This window comes from Labrus mixtus, chromosome 1 (assembly GCF_963584025.1).
Source record: "Labrus mixtus chromosome 1, fLabMix1.1, whole genome shotgun sequence".
Taxonomy (NCBI): domain Eukaryota; kingdom Metazoa; phylum Chordata; class Actinopteri; order Labriformes; family Labridae; genus Labrus; species Labrus mixtus.
Window position 1 is genome coordinate 32,160,678 of NC_083612.1, and position 21,463 is coordinate 32,182,140.

General features: G+C 38.5%; 1 protein-coding gene across 2 annotated transcripts in view; it reads right to left on the reverse strand.

Annotated features, from left to right (window-relative positions):
- Nucleotides 1-16,038, reverse strand: part of rhpn2 (rhophilin, Rho GTPase binding protein 2) — a 33,901-nt gene extending 17,863 nt beyond the window's left edge. For both annotated transcript variants that reach the window (XM_061042392.1, XM_061042383.1), the window contains exons 1-3: nt 15,814-16,038; nt 9,083-9,198; nt 2,902-3,030 (exon numbers count right to left, since the gene is read on the reverse strand). In XM_061042392.1, the coding sequence (XP_060898375.1) occupies nt 2,902-3,030; nt 9,083-9,198; nt 15,814-15,879 (311 nt within the window). In that variant the 5' untranslated portion in view covers nt 15,880-16,038. The remainder of the gene's footprint in view (nt 1-2,901; nt 3,031-9,082; nt 9,199-15,813) is intronic.
- Between the last annotated feature and the right edge of the window lie 5,425 nt (nt 16,039-21,463).

Genomic DNA, 21,463 nt, shown 5'->3' on the forward strand with positions numbered 1-21,463 from the left:
TCTTTCCTTTGTCCATGAAGATTTTCAGCAGAAAGTGTCTGCCATGTTTTCTTTTTAGTATATCTAGATTTGTTCCAAAACCGTTTTTTTACCTGCTTCTGTAACATAACAATATCCCAGTTTGGGATTAATTAAGAGCACACAGCTTTATACTTTATTTTGTTATTATCAGTATTAGTTATCTTTAATTAAAATTTGTCATGGTAAAGCACTGATTGCTGACAATTGGCTAAACTGATTAAAGTTTGACTGCTAGCAGACAATGTTCTTCTTTGCTGATTTAAACAGAAATCGCTCTTTACTGCCATAACATGTATTATTGACGTATCGGCTGCTGTTACAGGTAAGATGAAACAAGGTAATTGTTATGGGGGGGTGGTAAATGATGGCATCAGATCAGTGCTTTGTTGGGATTGGTGGGTAATACATTTTCCCATAAAACCTGAATACTGGTATGGCCATAAAAACAACTCTACATTTGAATCTCTGATGAAGGCATGTGTGTAAGCTTGTTCCATTGAAGCTATGTGTTGTTGAGATGTTTGTTTTTTCTCTGCAGTATGAATGTTTTTATCGTCTTTTGAAGTGCAGGAAAGAGTGCAGAACAAATTTCCCCAAAGGGACATTTCCGTATATCTTATCTTTTCTTATATTTAGTGAACTTAGAGGTTGTTTGTTATTCATAAAGCAAATATTGTATGCAGGTAGCACTATCAGCTAAATCACTGAGGAAAACACAAATGTGATTAGTTAAAAGCAGGTCAACCACTCCTGATCCAAAACAAACTCAACAGGGTGTGCCTTTAACGGTTGGTGTTTTATGATCATCCGCAGATTCATGTCAAACTTTAAAAACATCCCTTATGAGGTCATTCTCTTTTTTTAATGGATGTTTTTTTTTGTTTTTTTTTTACAAATAATATAAATGGCCAATAGTAGCAGCTTGAAACTGAAAGAAGGTAAGATTATTGTCAATGACCCTTAGAACTGTAACCATAGTAACCACAATACAACAAGCCCCCCCCCCACCAATAACCTCCACAATCACCCCACCTTTGTTTTCACTTCAGCGGTCTGTTGTGATTTGTTGTCCTGGGCAACATGGCATCTAGACACAAGTGTATTTGTGTGTTTTGGCTTGTATATGAAAAGCATTTCTTATGTGTATCTTTCATGTTTTTATAACCTGTGGAGAACAAACATTATATTTGTGCTTTATGTATATGATTATTTTTGTACTTCATCATTAAAATGTAGAGTGAAGATTTAGTGTGTATAGAAGTGTGCATGTGTATGTGTGTGTGTGTGTGTGTGTGCTGGGCAGATGGTTTATTAAAGACTCAAGTGTTTTGAACAAGAAGAGCCTCTTGGCAGCAGACATGTCTCAATCTTAGAGCATTCAAATCACATTTCTGTTTTTAATTTTCCATTTAATTATAAGTCTTGTTTTTTTTTTTCATTCAAATATTTCTTGCATTGATCGTCACCTTCACCTATGACTATAAATTCTGCCAGTTACCATCTGTTACCTCGTGGAGCTAAAAGTTAGCACTCGGGTTAGCAGCACATGCTTGATTTTTTTCCTGCTCTTCTCTGTCTTATTCTGCTGAAGTTGTACTTTCTCTGCGTTTTTCTCCCACGTGATTATAGTTAAAATATTCCCCCAACCTTTTTTTTAAATTACATAGTATATTGGTGGTTGCTTTTTTGATACAAACAGACAGACTGACAGTCGAAGACGGAGATGATGACAGGTGGTAACAGGCATCAGCACTTTTGGCTGCTTTTAAAGCTCATCACTATCCAATAATTGGAGCATCTCTGGGCTTCCTTTTTTTTGGAAAGAAATAAAAACACATGATCAAATGGCACTCTGCCAGCTGTTTCTTTAAAAAGTTAAAGTTCTATATGCTAAAATGTTGTTCTGTTCATCAATCATAATTGCTAAAAATTGAGACAAAAACACAAAAGTGTTCTCTTAATATAAAAAAAATTACAACAGACGTTTGCTTCAGTAAATATGTAAATAAAGATTTTATCTAGGGCACAGGTGGATGACACATTTTAAATAAATGTAACTGCTTGTATAAACCTCTATGTTTCCATTTAGTCATTAAACCATTGTCATGTCTTTGTCTAAGCTGACACGTGACAGGGACAAAGCGTGCATCTTCATGACATACATTCTCCATTTTATTCCACACCCCTGTGAACTCGGCTCTCGTTTAAAGAAAGAAAACACCAGAACCTATCAGCGGCGTCACACCCATTCACACCCCGCTCATCAGACCCAATGAGACGAGCTCTGTGCTCGATGCTAATCTCGGTTTGCCTTTAAAGTTTGCCTCGTTGTTTCCTTGTTGCTCTGTGTTTTGTTTCCTGAAGAATCCAGCTGGTCCAGTTAAACAGCTTACTCGTGCACTCCATCTTTGTTTTTAGTCTTTAGCCTCCATTAACTATCATACTGATGTCTTGTCTGCTCTTCTCATATGAGAGACAGCGCGATGACTTCACCAAAGTGTCGTATCTAAATGTTCTTCTAACTCTGTGTTTATAATAGTGTGATGATTTCCATCAATGAATGTATTGTGATGAGATGTTTGTAGTGATACATTGTGAATAATAAAGTGACTTCTATAATGTATTGTGTAGTAAATTTAAACAACAGCCCTAGGGAAGAATAGCCTCTGCTATGCTAAAGCTAATGGGAATCAAAATAAACAAACAAATGAGGAAAGTGAGATCACTGAACAGTCCTCATTCCTGAGGGGTTTTTCAAATCTAAAGTGTTACTAACAAACAAGTCTGCAAAAATGTAATCTGCCGTTCAAAATTAATTTCTCTGTTTAAATAAATGTACTGTGATTGTCCTTAAGCCAGTAGACGAATGGTTGTACTCACTGGGTGTTCTGGTACACCTCCACTGAGCTGTTGAGTCCCTCCAGCTCTCCCATCAGGAGCTGCAGGTTGGAGTTAACGTAGCTCAACTCCAGTAGAACCATCTCTTTGACTTTGTTGTTGGATGAAGCCCTGCAGAGAGACAGATGCAGAGACACAATCAATGAAAACGAGAAAAAAGGGTCATTTCATTTTTTTTTAAATAATGAGATGGGACAAAAACAAAAACAGGGGAGAAGCGTCTGCCTTGTTATTATCTGCTCTGAAGCAGCCAGATTTTCCTGTAGCTGATTATTAAAACAAGCGTGCTTTACTGGCATTTTTTGACCACAGACCTGCGTCACTGTGCCCCGCTGTGCACTTGATTTACTCTCCAGCACACGACAGCTTAACCAAGATTTATGAATCACAGTTGCAGTCCCTGCATGCTATTCCCATGGGACAATATTTTATCTATGAAATCAAAAAAGGTCAGAGGTCCACAACTTTTCATTTTACTATCTTTTACTGTTTTTCCACCGTGTGTATGTGTACTCAAAAGATGGTAGGGCTCGCAGTGCAAAGTAGAGAAAAGGTAATAATATTACATCTGAGGTTGTGTGTGTGTGGGTGTTTGCATACTAAAACAAAGTGTCTAGATCATTTGTAAAGCAGGATTTATGATGCATTGTCTGCGATTGAAAACAAACCTTTATTTCACTCGGTCTGTGGGAGCTTCAAAGTAAAAAACGAGCACACAAAGACGCAGTGGTCTCATTTATTCTTATCTCTGTTAAACAGGGAATCTTCACACATAGAATCGTACAATAGTCACTAATTGGATACAAACCCCACACCTACATCCCCGCCCAGCTCTGAAAATGTGAAAGATGTTTCACTGCTGTCAGTCTGAGACACACACTCTGTCATCTGATCTCTCTCTCTCTACCCTGTAATTACAGAGGACGTGAATTTCAACAAGACAGGTGAGACGTGATGAAGTGAGGGTAGGCAGAAGTTAAAAAGTTCAGCAGAGGCCCTGGCACTAATACACCACAAGCACCATTATATATTGGCCAAACAGTTGTGACCCTATATGAGCTCAAAAATCGTATAAAATATACATTTGTTCATGAAAATCAGTGAAGTCTACTGCAGGTTTATTCCATCCAACAGTGGATACTTTAAATCGGTTCCCTCTGCTCTTTCTCTCTATGCAACAAATTGGTTTGTCAGCCACTGCTTAGCAATCACACCACACGACCACTTCCCTAAGGCTTGCTTGAGGGTTTCTAAGGAGGTTTGGTCTGGCGAAACCATCAGAGGGGAGGAGGAGGAGGAGGAGGAGGAGGAGGAGGAGGTGGAGGTGCTGTGGTTTGGATGGAAAAGATGCCAGCTCAAGAGCCCCAAGGCTGTTATTAATATCAGATTTAATATCTAATAGCGATCCACACAGCGTGAGAATCAGACTGTAAAACCAGCATGAGTGGTTACACTGAAGTTCCCCCATCCTCTTTTCTTAAGAGGCCGTTTTAGATCTTTGGCAGAATAACACATATTGACCTGAGAAGAGAAAACTGGTAATGACATTCATTTTAGTTTCTTAACAGATGAACAAAATAACTCTCTGATTCAAGAATTTCCTTCAGGATTAATTCAGTTCTGATCTTATATTATTGTAATTATAAAGGATAATTACACTTATTTAATAAATTACTTTAAGTTTTGTTTTTACACATGTAGTACTTTTAAACCTGTAAAAATGATATATTGTCTCCTCTGAGAGGGCTCTCTAAATGTTAAAGGAATAACCTTTAAACCACACTCTTAACCCAAGCTAAGAGAAGAGAAGAGAAGAGAAGAGAAGAGAAGAGAAGAGAAGAGAACTGGTCGGACCAGACTGACTCCACCTGTTGCTGATAGAGACAGGAATGCAGAACAGGAGAGAAATAGAAAAAAAGTGAGGTTGGGAAATTGATCGCACCAAATGAAAAAAGACAGAGACTGACCCAAAGTTTACTTAAGAAAAACACAGATATGGGTTCTTCATGGCTTCATAATGACTCTAACTAACCTCTCTTAATAAGACATTTTTAAGAAAGCATATTACAGAATATCAGCATACAGAGGGCCATACTTCTGCACAGACGGCAGATTCAAGCTCCATTTTCAAGCATGTAGGATCACATGTCAACTCTGTCATGCCCACTGTCTCCCAAACACAGATGGAGGACACAGGTGGAGCACACTGTATTTGACTGAGGATAATAAACCTGAGAGAATAATACCTGAAACTCAAAAATGCATCCAGGCTGTTCTCTGTGCTGCAGCTGGGTGGGCGCACACACACACACACACCACCAAGTCCATTTGCCGCTGGCCTTGGCTTGGCAGACCGACTGTGAAGTACTACTGGAATGTGGGGGCTCTGAAAACCCATTGGGTAAATGTGAGGCTACACTTTGCAAAACTATGACCCTTCTTAAGATTATTTTTGGGACTTTTTTCAAAGACAGCTGAAGAAAGACAGGAAATGTGGGGAGGAGCGAGTGAGGTAGACGTGCACCAAAGTGTCCAGGTTGGAAGTCAAACCTTGCAGCCTAAACTTTCTAAACTCATTCACCTTTGAGAGAAAAGATTACATAAACGACTCACACCGTCCTGATTGCTTTGGTGTCTACACACATTTACAAAACTCTTGTCGTCAAATTACATTTAGCATCAATATACAGTAAAGGCAAAAACTGTCATTGCAGCATCAGACTCTGTTGCATCATCTGCCATTTCTATTTTGTTCTTTTTACATGTCCTGTGTCCTGAGCCCACTTCAGAGGCAGCCCCACCTGACATTTTCTAGAACTTTTCCTGAGTGCATGTGTGAAAAAGGCTCTGAGACACATTAACTCTGCAGAACAAAAGGAATCTTTGTATAACATAATGAAATCCAGTCCAGTGAGTCTGCCATAAACACAATTTTTTATGAAGCTTACATTATTCCATTTCTGTTTACATTTTGTCACACAGCTGTTGATTTAACTCTTCACATTTCTGCAGCCATTCTTTTACCAAGTAAGTGAAAGTGAAGTCAAACGTGTTTTTGTTTCCAGTGTGGCAGGTTTGAGGAGTGCTGCATTTAAAAGTTTTCATGGAAACAGATCAAACTGCTCTGTCACAGCATAAACACAGACCGGGAATCAAACTAACAATAATAAATGAAAGGTTGAATCAAATAAATTATTTTCTATAAATAACCAATCAAACTAAACAAATTTTCATGATATTTAGAAAGTCATTCTTCATCTCACCACGAAATGATCCAATTATAAACCTAAATGTGCTCATCATTAAACTAAAACACCTTTTAAAGTTGACCAAGGCTAACGCTTTGAGCTGAAATAAGACATATAATTAACCTAAATACCACTTAACACCCACTCAGTCAGTCGACGGGAAAAAAAATCAGCATTTTTCTAAAACAAAAGTGACTGACTTGGTCAGTTGTGACACATTACAAAGTATTTTGTAAGTCAACTACGTGTCTAAAAGCCTTTCAGAGGCATTTGCCTTGAGGGCTACACATTAGATCACAATGAAAAGCTCTTTTGCATATTGTAGACTCTGTAAAAACATGTTTCACTTTCTGACAGGTGGAGCAGAGATTTAGTCTGATCTGAACAAGTGTGCTTTGCCCAATCTATTTCACAGTATGCTGTGATTCACTTTTTGTAATAGCAGGCCATAAACCCTTCTGATTTCTGACACTGAAACAACACATCAGAATACCTGATTCACTTCAAGCATTAGACTTAAGCTCGCGCTCAAGGCGAAGCTCGAACCATAGGTTGCAAAACTAAGTCCAATGTAATCAAGGAGCGTAAAATTGTTAAAAGCACTTCAGTAATTATGGTTGTTTGTGTGCAAAGCAGAAGCCAAACTAGACAGAAAAAAAGTCCTTAGGTTGTTTATGTGGGAGGATTAACTTCTTTGTTTTTCTGGTTAGTTGTACCTACTGAGGAATCCTACAAGAGCAGATATTTCAGCAAAGAGGACTATCCTGCTGCATTTTCAGAATCAAAGAGAATAAACACAAAATGGATTTTGAGACACATTATCTTTTCGCTATTATTGGCATCTGTGGCTATAAGACATCAAGGACTTTGAGAAATACTTTGTGTTCTGGTTAAATCTCCGACAGTATAAGGTTATGTTGATGTTACTGCTTTAAATTAGAAAAAAACCTTTGACTGACTTTTTTTACCTGATGAAGGTCTGGTACCGAAACGTTGCCAATAAATGTTTGTTTGCAAGTAAGACAGTGTGCGGGAGTTTATCTTCAAGCTTATGATGTTACTGCTTTAAAAAAAGAAGTTGTAGTTTCAGCTGTTTCCTGTTGAGCTTCACATGCATATGATAATCAAACAATGTAGATATACCTGCCAACAGACAACAGATAATCAGCCCGTCTCAAACCAAGACAGAAAACAGGTGAGGGAATGTCTACATAATCATGACACGAGTAAAACGTCAACATGGACGATGATATCCACGTTTGTGGTGGGATTGTTTTTCTGCAGACACCACATCATCATAACTAACACAGGCTGAAAACTTGTTAAACACACAAGTAAACATCTGGGACACACTACCCACTATTAACTGAGTGTGACTCAGACCTGTGGAGTCCAAACAGACAGCCTGTCAGCTGCACGCTTACTGCAGAGCTACTGCTCCAGGACCCTCTCCATCATACTGTCATATTTAGTTCAGACAAAAATCAGAAGGGGGAACAGGTTGTTTGACTTAAAAAAAAAGAGTTATTTCTTTAAATATTTATCATTTTGATCGTCTATTTGCGCTGAGAACTGTGTGGGAAAAGCAAAAAAAAGTTGAGAAGATCCCTTATGCATCCTCTGTGGACGCAGCAGCGCAGGCTGTGTGGCTGCTCCGATCAATATGGCGGCTGACATGAAAGGAAGAGGTTCAACACATACTCTGACACTTCTAAGACAGACAATGTGTCCCAATAACTGTGATGGAAGCAGAGCATTGTCACTGTTAATATGGGAATACTACACCATCTACCTCTTATAGCAATCTCATCCATATCAGTATTTATCCTTTTATTTATTTACACTTTTACACTCTCCATTGCACTATTGTCTCCTACGAGTGTTGTTTTTGTTCTTATATATCGGTACTTTTGACATGTATAAGGGCTGTATATAGCAGTTTTATTAGTTTTTCTTATAGTTTAGTACATTGTGTCCCCGCTACTTTGTCTGAGTTGTCCTTGTTTAAGTGTACTGTAGTATGTAAATTGTTTGTTTGTACATTGTGTAAGCTACTCTGTCCGTCTCTGCCAGTGAAGTGAGCTAAACCACTTTAGATACAGACTGTGGAGAAGTTAGGTGAATGCACACTTTTACTTTAACTGACTGTGCAGTGCGTCTGATGCTTTACCTTCACAGGTGACGTTGAGAGACACTTCAACATTATGCAACTAAAAACATGAGACATATGAAGGCTGCTACACAATCAGAATTTAGTGATGCACTAAACTTAATAATGAAACAACCAAAGTCTTGGCTTTGGAATCACTTTAAAGTGGTTGGGGTCAATGACACCCATATTGTGATGGACACTGGCACCGTCTATCGACCCAACCCTAACAGGAACCTTCGCGGTTTGCAGCCTATAATCAAAATACAAAAGGCTCAGCGATGTTGACATTTCTGTTAGGTTGTCCTCCAAGCCACATGTCACAGTAGCTCTTTGTTGTCAGGGTACGAGGAATGCTCCTCCTCAAGATTGTTATCAGGGAATATTGTCTGCCCACTTCGTTGTTTTAAGTCTTACCAAGAATTCATGACAACTAATGACAGAGCGATGACAGACGACTACAGTTTACTGGAGGTCACATATACCACAGTGACATAACAGACTGCTATACCATCAGATGGATGAATGATGAATGAATGGGGGAGCCGGAAGAGATAAACAGCATGTAACACATACACATTCATAACTGTAATGGCTTGTGTTGGAGTTCAAACCCTCAGGTTCTTTGTGTTTTGCATTAAAATGTCAGTTTTGGAATGATTCACTGTTACTGTTCATTAAGAACGCTTTGTTTAAAATTAAGCTGACACACGAGTGTAGAGTATTATGTAAGCATGAGTTATCAGTCATCAGTTTTTGTTCTTACTTCAGCAGGTTCTCAGCTCCGGCTCTCATCCTCATCTGTTTGATGATCTCCTGGTTCAGACCGGCTCGCTTATTCTGCAGTTTGCTTCGTCCAGTCTGGGCGAACGGGCTACAACCCTGAAAAAAAAAAAAAAAAGAGATGCAAAAACACATGTCAGCAAAAGATAACTAACAGAAGATTAAAATATGGGGAGAAACTGCATCGTTAGAGGAAACATTTTGCGTACATTGTGGAAAAATGTGAACTGACTTGGGTATTGATAGTTCTTACATTTCAATGAATGCCTTGGAAACAATTGACCTTATTTTCATGGTGACTATTTTTCAGGGTGGAAAGGAGCAGCGTGTAGTGAAGTCTGTATGAAACCTCACTGCTGGACCAGAACCTTTCCTTCGAACAAATCAACTTATGGGCTGGTGAATTTACCAGGATCCCAGAAAAGATTTAAAACACTTTTACGGCAACTTGATTGAAGTTTATATCCACGATGTTGAAGGCATCTGCTCATACAACTCTTCAAACATCATATTTTTGCGAGCTAACGTGAACTAAAATGGAACAGTACCGTCAATGTTAGTCAATGTAGCGTCAAGTAGTCTGCTAATGAAATAATCAATTAGCTTCCATAAGCTTTAAATTTAACAACGTTAGAAGCCACATAAATACATCTAGTGAGTTTCAACTTTGGCTTATAAAACATGTTTCAGATGAGGGTTGTATCTAGAATTATTAGAGTGTCTATAGGGACAAAATAGCATGCAATTAATTTAATAAAAAAAAAATAATGCATATATTTGGGACCTTTAATTAATCAAGAGTAACACGTTGATGCTGACACCCCTAAAAATGACTCACTTTAGGGTGCTTATGACTTGTATTTTTGTTGCCTTGGTATCAAAACAAGTAGCCATTATTTAATCTTATCAAAGTGGAACAATCTGGTATCATGAAAATCCTAAGTTCTATAAGGTTTCATGAGGAATCTTGTTATCTGGTCAATACAAGTGGTTCTGACCTCCAAATATTTACATTTCTACGTGATTTTTTAAGTTATCTCTTCTCAGTAATTTTAGAGTAACACAGAATTATTGGGTGTGGGTGATCTCTGTACTCGATCCAAAGACTTGCTCTCACTCTGTGTTCGCAGCTACTGTCCGGTGTGTAGCTGCACTGTGTGTCCTCGTCCTTATCACAACCACAGCCTCACTGTGTCAACATGCCATCATTCACAAAAGCACAGATAAACTAGCCTGAGACATTCACACTGACTGACTCACACAGCAAAGCAGAGGTGTGTCTACTGTACTTCAGATGACAACAAAAACACATGATGCACAGAGACCAGTCAGCTCAGTAAAACCAGTTTGTTTCCAGCCCTCAAGTTCGGACACACTGAAGTCATTTGTCTGACTAAGAGGTCAGCAGTTAGATCTAGCTAACTGAGACACTACAGGATACAACAACTATTGATATCGGCTCACTCTTTAGTCAAATGTTTGGAGACATACGCCAAATAAAAGCCACATCCTGCATTAGAATCCAGCAGCTTTATTACATTTCATCCCCCTCTGGCCTCTGTCCCCCCCTTTGCTTCCTGTCAGCTTCTACTCTCAGCTGTATAACACTGCCAAAAAAATACCTATTGATGATACTGCTCAAAGGCATTGTCTTTTTGTTCTTTTTAAATATTTGATGTGACCTCATGGGACTGGAATTTAGTTTCCCCTGCATGTCACATCTTACTTAATTAGATCTGAGTCATGTTTTATGCTTCAAACATCCAGTAAAAAGAGTTATCAAAAGGTGGGCCGAGGAATTTGACGTCATCCAGGAAACAAGGGTCACCTGAAACCAGGTATGTTCTAGTTATATTGCTCTGTATGACTCCACTGTAGAGACTTGAGTGTTCCTGTACAAACACTTCAGTGACCTGAAAGTGTAATGATTAACCATTTCTATGAATGAAAGCCTTGTTAATTTCACAATAGAGCTGATTCAAAGAAATCAGAAGGTGTGGCATCGCTGGACATAGCAGCAGCTATTATTAGATGGAGGCTGAGGACATGAGCTTATAACTGAAGAGGGCGTGGACTTCTTAAAAGTATGTTGTCACGTCATCCATTATATCAAAAGTATGAGCTACGTGTGTTGAAAAGATGAAGGGAGGGGCTTGTTGTTGATAGTTACCATAGCAGTTATAGCAGTACGTTATGTTTCCATTTGCTATGTGTGTAGTTTGAAATGAAACTTCAACTCGTGCAAGCATTCCTAGAAATGATCGTGATCCAGAAAAGCAACTTTACACTGATCAGTTGACTTGTGACCGCTTACCTCATGCATCATCCATAAGAAATGTAGTGTGAGTCTCTGTGGTCATTTCCATTACAGAGCTTTAATTCAGACTCATTTAAGAACTTTGTCCAATCAGGTTCTGTCCCGTCTGTCACATGATCTTAGAAATTTCAGGTAAAAGACATGAAACCAGATATTTTACGGCTCTAAAAAAAAATGTTTTTTTAATATATTTCGAATGCTATAAATGTAAAATAAAGTATACGACACTTAATAAGTGTACATGATGGATTAATACAACACTGCTGCTTCTAGGAAATATAGAAGGAGAGATTGTGGATCTCCTGTATTGGGTAGTCTCAGACATTGTTTTACAGAGTCAACTCTAGGTCAGCAGCTTTTGTCATTACGCTTCAAATAGGCGATCTTCAAAGGAACAATATGTGACATTTCTATAAGCTACTTATGTTGCTAAGTTGTACACTTTCATTATGCCTAATGTTTTCCCACTGTGTTCAACCACAGAGAAATGTTTGATCTCATCTAAAGTAGAATTTTTTTATTTTTTCCACAAGCAGCTATGACTTCCAAGGACACAACTAGATCATGCGTCAGCAAACCATTATTTGAAATGTTCACCAGTGTTTGGATAGACTTATAATGATGTGTGCAATGTGTTCTGTTCTCGTTGCTTGCCTCTGTAACGCACACATGTACACGTGAACCAAACCAGAGTCAATACTGGTGTGGCTTTAAATGACGAAATGCTTCACCATGAGCTAGGACTTCAAAGAGACATCAACTCAACTACCATGACTCCATGTTACTTCAGGACATCATCAAAATACTAGGGGTACAAAGATACACCTATGTAGATATATTCAAAGCTGACGACTATATATTTTTAAAGAAAAACATGTTTTTGCTATACATGTCTGGAAGAGCTCATTAAGTGTAATCACATAATGAAGTTTTTTATGGAAGTCGATATAAATGTCTCTGATTGTATGAAATGGGCTCATCACATCATCCTGCAGACAACTGAATATAAACCAAACAAAATCATGCATGGAAGACTTTGTGATATTAAGAAATGTTTCTAATTACAAATAATTTTCTAAATAAAAGTTCTGTATCATTAAAAAAAAAAAAGTGCGGCTTACACCCCTACAAACTATGTCTTTGGATAATCTTTGGATTGGCCTGACACCCTCAGTGGAGAAGTTCCCTGCTGTGCATTTGATCTCTATGGATCTCAAGAGATCAAAAATAAATAAAAAAGAAGAGCTAAGATATAAAGCTGTACTACCTCTCTGTGACTCCACAACTCACACTACTTCAATGAAAACTGTCTGTGCATCACATCAAGTGACCCATGGCAGTGAACCCTCTAGTTTTGGCTCAGCTCCTAACTTGTGTAACCCACTGAACCACTCGGGGAATTGAACCCCGTCATAAACAGTCCAGCCTTTCTCTCTGGGAGTACAAAATACTTCATTAGCACGAAACACAGAGACAGTCCTGTCCATATTCAAATTCATCCGCCAGCAAATCAGTCTGCTGTTATATAACAAAGGCTTCACACACGATATGTAGAGCAACGTTCCATGAGTTAGATGGTTTATGTAACTGGTGAATTAGATTGGAAACTAACCAAGAAGGGGCAACACCAACTGGGCCAGTTAACCAGATCACCTAAAAATAAACAACAAATATTCACTTGTTGAAGTGAGTGTTGAGCTGAATTCGTGTGAGAGTTACGTCATTGATTTCACAAACTAAATCCAACCAAGTACCAGAGGACACTTTCATGAATCAATCTAAAAAAGACACCCACTTTTAGTGAAAGCTAAAAAATACAATATCTGATCACAGCTGCACCTCTCATTTGACTTTTTTCCTAAACAAACTGCTGAGGGACTCTAAGTGTGTCTCCAAGTCCAAGGAGCTCGTCTGGGTTGTACACCATGGGACACATGTTGTCAATTTGTGTCTGTGGTCTGGCTGCAGGACAGCCTCTGGCCAGATTCTACGTCAATGCTCTCGATGGCTGAGGAGGATGAGGAGAAGAAACATGCCTATTCCGCCTTTTGTCTTGCCATCTTTCCATCCTGCAACCATCCAGTCGGACCTCAGCCAGCTGGAGGTGAAACAGTGGAGGGCTGGGAAGGGAGCCCTGAACCACAGCAGCTCCCTGGAGCATCAGCCGAGCCCGCCGAGGCCTTGTACCGAGGCCTTGTAAATCATTAAACTTGTTTTCACCCAGGAGGAAAGTGGGGCACAGAGCATGGAAGCAAAGATCATCTTGGCTCCGCTTGGTGTAAATTCGACCCAAAAACTTTCCAAATTGCAAATCTTTTAAACATGACAAAATGAGAACGCTGAACTCATTGCTTTGTGGTTTCAGTAAATGTGCATGCGTTTTCATACAGGTTTCTGCAATGAGAGTAAAAACCCCTGAGCTTTCAATAAAGGACAAAGGAAATATAGAGAGTAGGAAGCATGGAAAAGGTTAGACTAGTTACATTAATGAAGGATATAGCTTCAGCTTGTGAATAGTTATTAGGCTCCTCAGTGCCCCTTCATGCCCTATGACAGTGCCAGACTCTGGCTCCCACTGACCTTTTTATAGACACAGGAAGTGCAGCACAAAACCTAAATCCAGACAGCGTTCAGAGGGGGATTCGGAGGGATTGTAAGGCACAAAAGCCCCGTTCAGATGCCCATCTAAACAAGCTTGTCTATAAAAACAGTCGAGTTGTGAACACTAGCACATGGTCCACAGTATGGCAGACAGGGAACTTAGTAAAATACACAAGTTTATTACCCAACTACTGTTTTTCTCATAGCCTTCATGTAGACCTGTGGTTCTCAGCTAGGGGCAGACGACAAAAACCACTTTGTTTTTGTTTTTGGGTTAAAGTCAAGGCTCTTAAAAATAGTGATGATGCATAAATGGTGAAAATCAGGGCCAGGGACGTTTATTTATAACAACTTAGCCAACTCGATCCCAAGGTTTTTACAAACTGCAAGACGCTGATCCATCCCAGAGACGCTGTGTAAGACTCCCAGACTGAGGTCATAACTCCAAGAGATGACTTCAAATTAAAACAACTCTTCCCTAAATCGGCAAAAATGTTGATGCAACAAAAGTTATAAACATTGGCTTTTAACTTAAATCGGTGCATGCCACATTGTTTGCAGATGGGCCGATGTCTGTCAACAGGTCACACTTGGCCGATACCGATGTCCAACCAACAAATCAGTTTATTCCTGCATTATAATGTTAAACTGACAATAGACAAAAAGTAAAACAAAGTACTCGTAACAGTACATCTGCTGGTCCTGACTCATTGAATGCTAATGCTAATGAGCATGATTAAATGTATTTAACTCGGTCACAAATAAAGGCAGGCATGAATCCTCTTATCTGAGGAGCAGACGAGCAGCTACTTGTCACTTTATTTAACATTAGAATCGTCCAGCTGATGCAGTTATCCAGAGCATCCAATGTGTGCAGCTCATAGAATAGAGAGCTCAATGACAAGGGTATTTTACCAGTCATTTATTATGTATTTTTTAAGAAGACAAATGGAAACAGAGCTCTGTGGAAATACTGAACTATTTTCACAGGATTAAAAAAAAAAAGTATTAACAAACCCAGCATGCCAAAAACTTAAGCAAGTGCAGAAGGCTAATCTTGCCTAAATGTACCAGGGGTAGCCTATCACTGCCTATCACCATCACCCCTCTGACAACAGCAGGGAGCAGCTGATTACGTTATTTATGGGATGTTTAGTCACTGCCCTTTCAGCCTATCCCACTATCAGTAACTGCAGGAGATACTGCTATTCTTGGAGTAACACAAACGCACACACACAAACACACGAACACACTACCAGATGGAGATGACAGTGCTGCTGTTGTTGACACATCAGGAGCTAAAGTAGCCTAAGCTATTGATTGTATAAACACTACGTTTGTTTGGGGGTTTTTTACAAAGAAATGTGGGTTTTTATAAAAAATCGTCAGCTCTTCCATGAGGCGCTTTTAATAAAACTTTGATTTATTTTATGGTTTACTTTGAAATGTTTCCCCTGCCAGTTAATTGAGGCCACAGCTTGTAAAACACTGAAATTGTTTGGCTTCATTATCCATGGAAATAACCCAACTATTAAAGCAACAGAATAAGTTTGTCATGAAGAGGGGGAAAGGATGAGAGTGTGATAGTAAATGAGTTTCTCGTGTTATTTTACGCTACATGAGCGATAATTAATTAAATAATTAAAGTCAAGCACTATACATGCCGGGACAGAAAGTAAACGTCATTATATGTGCACATTTCCACGGTGAATAACCTCTCTCTCTCACTGAACAGTAGGCGGATATTCAGTAGTCTCTTTCTGTTCGGAAGGTGACGAGACGAAACGCAAACTCACCTTTTTGAAGTAGGTGTTTTCTCCTCCACTGCCTTTAATGCCGTTTGGTAAAAGAGTGTCTGTCATCCTGAAGCCTCAGGTTCTGACCGTCTCCGAGTAGAAAACAGGTGAAGTAAAGAAAGTCAAACGAAGTAATATTAATTTAAACCAGACTCCGCTGCTGTCCAACAGGTAGGTATCCCTTCTCCTCCGACAGTGTGTCTGCTCTCTGACTCCACTCAGTTCAGACCAGAGACTCAGGGAGTTTTCCAGAAACTCAAACTCCGCCCACATTTAAAAAAAACGCTAAAGACAGGGTGGTACAGTCACAAGGAAAACTGCACCTGTCACATTCAGGTGATGAAAGGCTACAGCTCATAGGACAGGTGGACAGGTGGAATGTATGCGAACTACAACAACCTAAAAGTACAACTTTGATATATTTGCTCGGTTCAAATCTGACAAGCCCTAAAATTTGGCTGTAGCCTATAGTGCGCTAAATTCCTGTTAAATCAGTATGGTAATCATGCATTGTAAATTTCATTTCGGCCTACTAGTGTTATCAGCTTTTTGGAAAAATTGTTAAAGCCTGATAAATAAACTTAGACCATTTCAAGTTAAAAAATCATGTCTGGTTAGCCCAATGTCAAACAGTAGACTATTTAGCAACATAGCTAATAGGCTATTGTCTACCTATTGAAAATAAATAATAATCATAATAATAATATATAAAGCCCATACAATATAATTATTTTGTGGTGGTCCCATACAGACGCACTACATTCGGACAAACTGTTCTGTCAGTCAAAGGAACTACATATTGGAATATTCTCCCACTCACAATAAGAGACTCACAAACATATGCAACCTTCAAAACACACCTCAAACAGTGGATAAAAGAAAACCAAGTCTGTGACCACCTTTAACCTTTAACCTCTATTATTGTCTTGTGTCACTTGTGCCTTTGTATTTTATTTGTAATTTGTTTTTCTCTGTTACCTACCTAGGGACAACAGATGGAAACTAGCACTTCTGCTATAATCTGGCATTTTTACAGCTGTAATTGTTACAGCTGTTCATTAATATGAACTGTCCCTAACAAATAAATACATTTAAAAAATTTAAAAAGATACAAAAGGCAGTATTCACATGACATAAATATGTTTGTACACCACAATATCTGACTATACCCATATTCTACTATCCCCGTTTGTTTCTTACGAGGAGCTGTGTGCTTGGCAGCTTTTGCTGGTTAGAAAGCAGTTAAATTATTTTTTGTTAGAGACGTTGTCATTAAATCCATGAGAGGATTAATAACAACCTTTGAGCAGGGTTGTCGCGAGGTTATGAGGGAATTTCTCATTGCTGTAAAAAAGGTCAAATCTGTCTTTTTCTAGAACATTTCTGAATGGAAGAACTTTTATTGCCTTGCTTTGACATCTGTCTGGTTTAATGGTTTTCTTTTGTTTCCATGTGACTCATTAATGTGAGACCATGTTTAAAAAAGTCATTCAGATTTTCTGTATTTTTTTTTTTTGGCGTTAACCTAATTTAGAAAAATGGAAAGTATTTAGAAGATTTAACAGGTTTAGTGTGAGAAATAGACAGGTGTCTACTTTCATGATACCACATCATTTGTCCGTACAAAACATTTAGGCTTATATTTGAGTAGAGAAAACTTTATTTTTCACAGTTTCGGACTGGAGATCTTATTTCAGGCTGTGACTGATATTTCACTCTATTCAAGTGTTTCACATTTCCAAAGTACTGAGCAATCGAGATGTCTCAACCCTGCACAAACCAGTCAAACTGGTTGTGTTTGTGTGACGATAAGCAAGATAGTTTCAGTCTGACACTTTTTTTGTTGTTGCAAGGAGCAAGGAAAGCAAGTTTATGCCAATGTCAGCACTTCTCACAGAAATGAGAACGTTATCACAGCTAAGATCATTACAGAGGTCTTCACTTTGGTTATACAAAAAACATGGCAGAGTTTAGTGAATGCTGCAACAGCTTCTGGCACACTTTATACTATAATAACTATAATATTGACTCTTTATAGAGCTAGAAAAGAACTTGGTAATGCCCTATTCTACATGAATATATTCAACAAATATCAAGCCATTGACAAAGAGTTTTAATAATCTCCTGCTCATGAATAAAGTAAGTTGTTTGTTGGACATGAATCATAGTCTTATGCCTTGCTAAGTATGGGCCTGATATTCATGTCAGCCTGTTGGGGAATGCTGAATAAGGTTATAAGTTGTACCTTTAATCATAAAGTGCCAACGTGCTTATAAAATGTATGCAATTATTGGTCCACAAAAGAGAGAGAATTTACTTATTGTGCAACAAAGTAGTTCTGAAACAATTGATCTGAATAAAAAATATTATTTCTGATAACTAAATGTATCATACATTTATGTGTCACACGTTGTTGATTAGTAAATCATTCTAGGAAAGTGGCATTTGATGTTTGTCTCTTTCCAACGCTAATGTGACGTTGTTGTAATGAGTTATACCGACCACTAGGTGGGGATAGAGGCTCATATGCTAAACAAGAGTGTATTATGGGACGCTTTGTCCTTGGTAACCAGCATGTGAAACGTTTCTGTCTTATTATCTCTTTTCTTTCTTCTTTTTTGTGACTTTCTTTTGACACATTTCTTACCTATTTTTTTACTAGTGCACAATTGTTCTTTGTTTTTAAGAAGCTGGCTCACCTTGTGTGCTGTAAAAATATTATAGGCTATGGAAAAAAACATTTATTTTTATATAAATTTTTATATGAAACTTTTATATGAACATTTTCAAATTTGCCTTAGCTAAACACAATAAAGCGATAAAGTGATGAATAAATGTAATAAACTGAACATTTTATAACCAAAATGTTACAATGTTATGGACCAATTCTATTAAGTATGCTTCTTATCATGGCAGTAAGCCAGAAGGAACAACATACCAGGGCACTGGAGCTGCCAAAACATATGTGATACTTTTAACTATATTTGTTGTTCATGGGTCAAATGTCTCTTTTTTTTGTCTTGGCAGATATTTCACTGGTCTTAGCAGAAAAATCATTTGATCATTAAACAAATGTTTTTGCCCATATATGTGCACAACATGCAAAACAAATGTGTTTATCTTTATTAGCACTAGCAAAAACAAAATGCTGTGTTTTTGTGTTTACCTCAAGGCTTAACCACGTTGGTGTAGTACGTTTTTTCAAAACCAACAACCTGCACAACAGGCTCTGACACATGGACATATAAATGAAGGGTAGCCTTAATACTAAAAACACCTTCAGAGGAAGTGGTCGTTACTCAAACACACAATATCCATACTGCAAGAACTCAAATCTTACCAAGTGTATTTGTCTTGCATCTCATTATTATGTATTATAAGCTACATTCACCTGACATGTCCAGATCAACCCTTTAAGCAAAAATAAGGCCTGAATTGCTTGATTTTTTTTTTTTTTTAATCCCTGAGGGAAATTCTGATCTACACTCTCTTATTGAGGGACATGCTTCTCACACACATAGGAATCACACACGTGCACAAACAGGACCTGTTGACATGCATTAGTGGAGAGATGTCAGAGTGGTCAGAAAAATGATGTGCTGTACGTTTGTTGAAATGAGACCTTCCATCTCATTGAGGACATCTGATTTCAAGAAACTTAACAGTGCTTGCTTCACTGATGGCTAGTTTTACTTATTAGAAGAAAATCAGGCCTAACATTTTGCCTGGAATATCTTGAAATATGATGTTTATCTGCACCAAACTTTCAGGTCTGATGAAAAGATAACTACATTTCAGTTTTCAATCAGTTGAAATATGCCGCTGGTATGAGACGGTAAATGTTATCATGCAAATGTATTCTATTTATGTCAAATCTAAACTTGATACATATATTTTGGTATATTTTTGAATATTACATTTTACCAAATAGTTAAACATTAAAAGTAAACTATTTTGTATAGTGTCAAGTACAGTAAGTTAGATGTCCTGTAATGGAGGCTCTACCAGCATCAGAGATCTCCACAGAGAGAACTTCACATGTTTCCATCATAAATAACAAGCAGCCAAAATATATGACAGACACTCCCTTCAAACAAAGTGATGATAAGTTAGCAAAGGGAGGTCTGGCTATTATTTCAATGTTGCAGTCTGCATATACTTTTGTGTACAGGTGATTTCAAAACGTTTGCAAAGAGTCATGCATCATCTGCTGCATGATAAAAATTAGTTTTAGTGTTTGTTTTTTGTACTTTACTAGACTGATCCTGAAATATAGAGCATATAGACTAACCATAAAAGCAGGGATGGAATAATGACCAACAAAAAGTTCCCATTGACACTGCATGTAATGTGAAGAGGGCAGGTCTAGTCAATGTCTGAGCTTACTTAAGCTGCTTATGTGTGTTAGCCCCGCAGGCCCCTGGCAGTCCTGGCTGTAAAACCACTTTAAAGTTTGACTTTAATCACAGAACTCTGCAGGGTGGATGAAAAACCGAGCCACATTTTCCATTTAGCTATTTTCCTGTTTCCTTCTACTGAATGGGCAGTTTCTTAACTTTCTACAAGATTTTAAGCCATGGGAAAAATCAAGTGTTTAGAGTTTTTCTTTATTTAAACAGTGGAAATGAAAGATACTGAATACAGATAGCATGTCAGCCCCTTAAGAAAGCCATTGGTTAAAGCATATGGAGGTCCCTGCCTGTTAAAGAGTGCAGTGAACTGGGGGGTGCTTTGCCTTTTCCGCTCATTTCTCTTCTCTTCACAACGAGCCACAAAGCCAATTGTAAGTGAACTGCTTCCCGGCTGCTTTTCTAAAGGCAGAGGGGGCACTGTGGCGAACAACGGGCACCGGCGTTCAACCCCCGGCCCAACAGGAAGTGCTGCGGGGGTTGCTATGCAGCTTTGCACCAGAACTGCAAGAACTCTGGCTTCCCCCCCCCCGTTAACAAATGATGTGTGGTGTGGGCAGTATGGCAAACTGTTTGAGCAGCCACTCCAGAGGCTCTACAGTAAGAATAGATCAAGGCTGGATGAAAGAGGGACTAAGATAGAGAGTGATAGTTTGTCCTCGGCTGCAAAGTGGTGTCAGGAACATGGCCTCTTACTTCCTTTATCTATCGGTGCCTTTTTCCTCTTTCCTCATTTTGTTTCCTCTCTCCATTACTCCCTCCCTACATGTTTATATCCCCTTTTCTCCTCCCACTTTCTTCCCTCAGCAGCTCTCAACCCTTCAAACACCTGCCTCCCCTTCCAGTGTTCTTTATGTTGTTGTTGTTGGATAGTTTGATATCATTTGTTAAGATAACAGAAACTTCCTTCATAGTACAGACCTATGGAGCTGTAGTTAGCTGCCTCCAGTTACCTGTTGGCCTGCAGCCCCAACCAACCAGAAACCACAGAACAAAAACAGCAAACACAAAAACAACAATATGTCAACACAAACAAGCCGAGGTGAAGGCTTTGACAAGCTGGGGATAATGATTGTACATCAAAAATTTCTCAAAAGAATGTAAATTATTTGTTGAGGTATTTCAGGCTGGACCAGAATGTCAACAGACAGGCACACATTCAAATAACTAGCACTTCTAAAACATGGTGTTTTATCACTTGTGTACAAAAAGCTCTATGGATCCAGCCTCTTCTTTAGGAC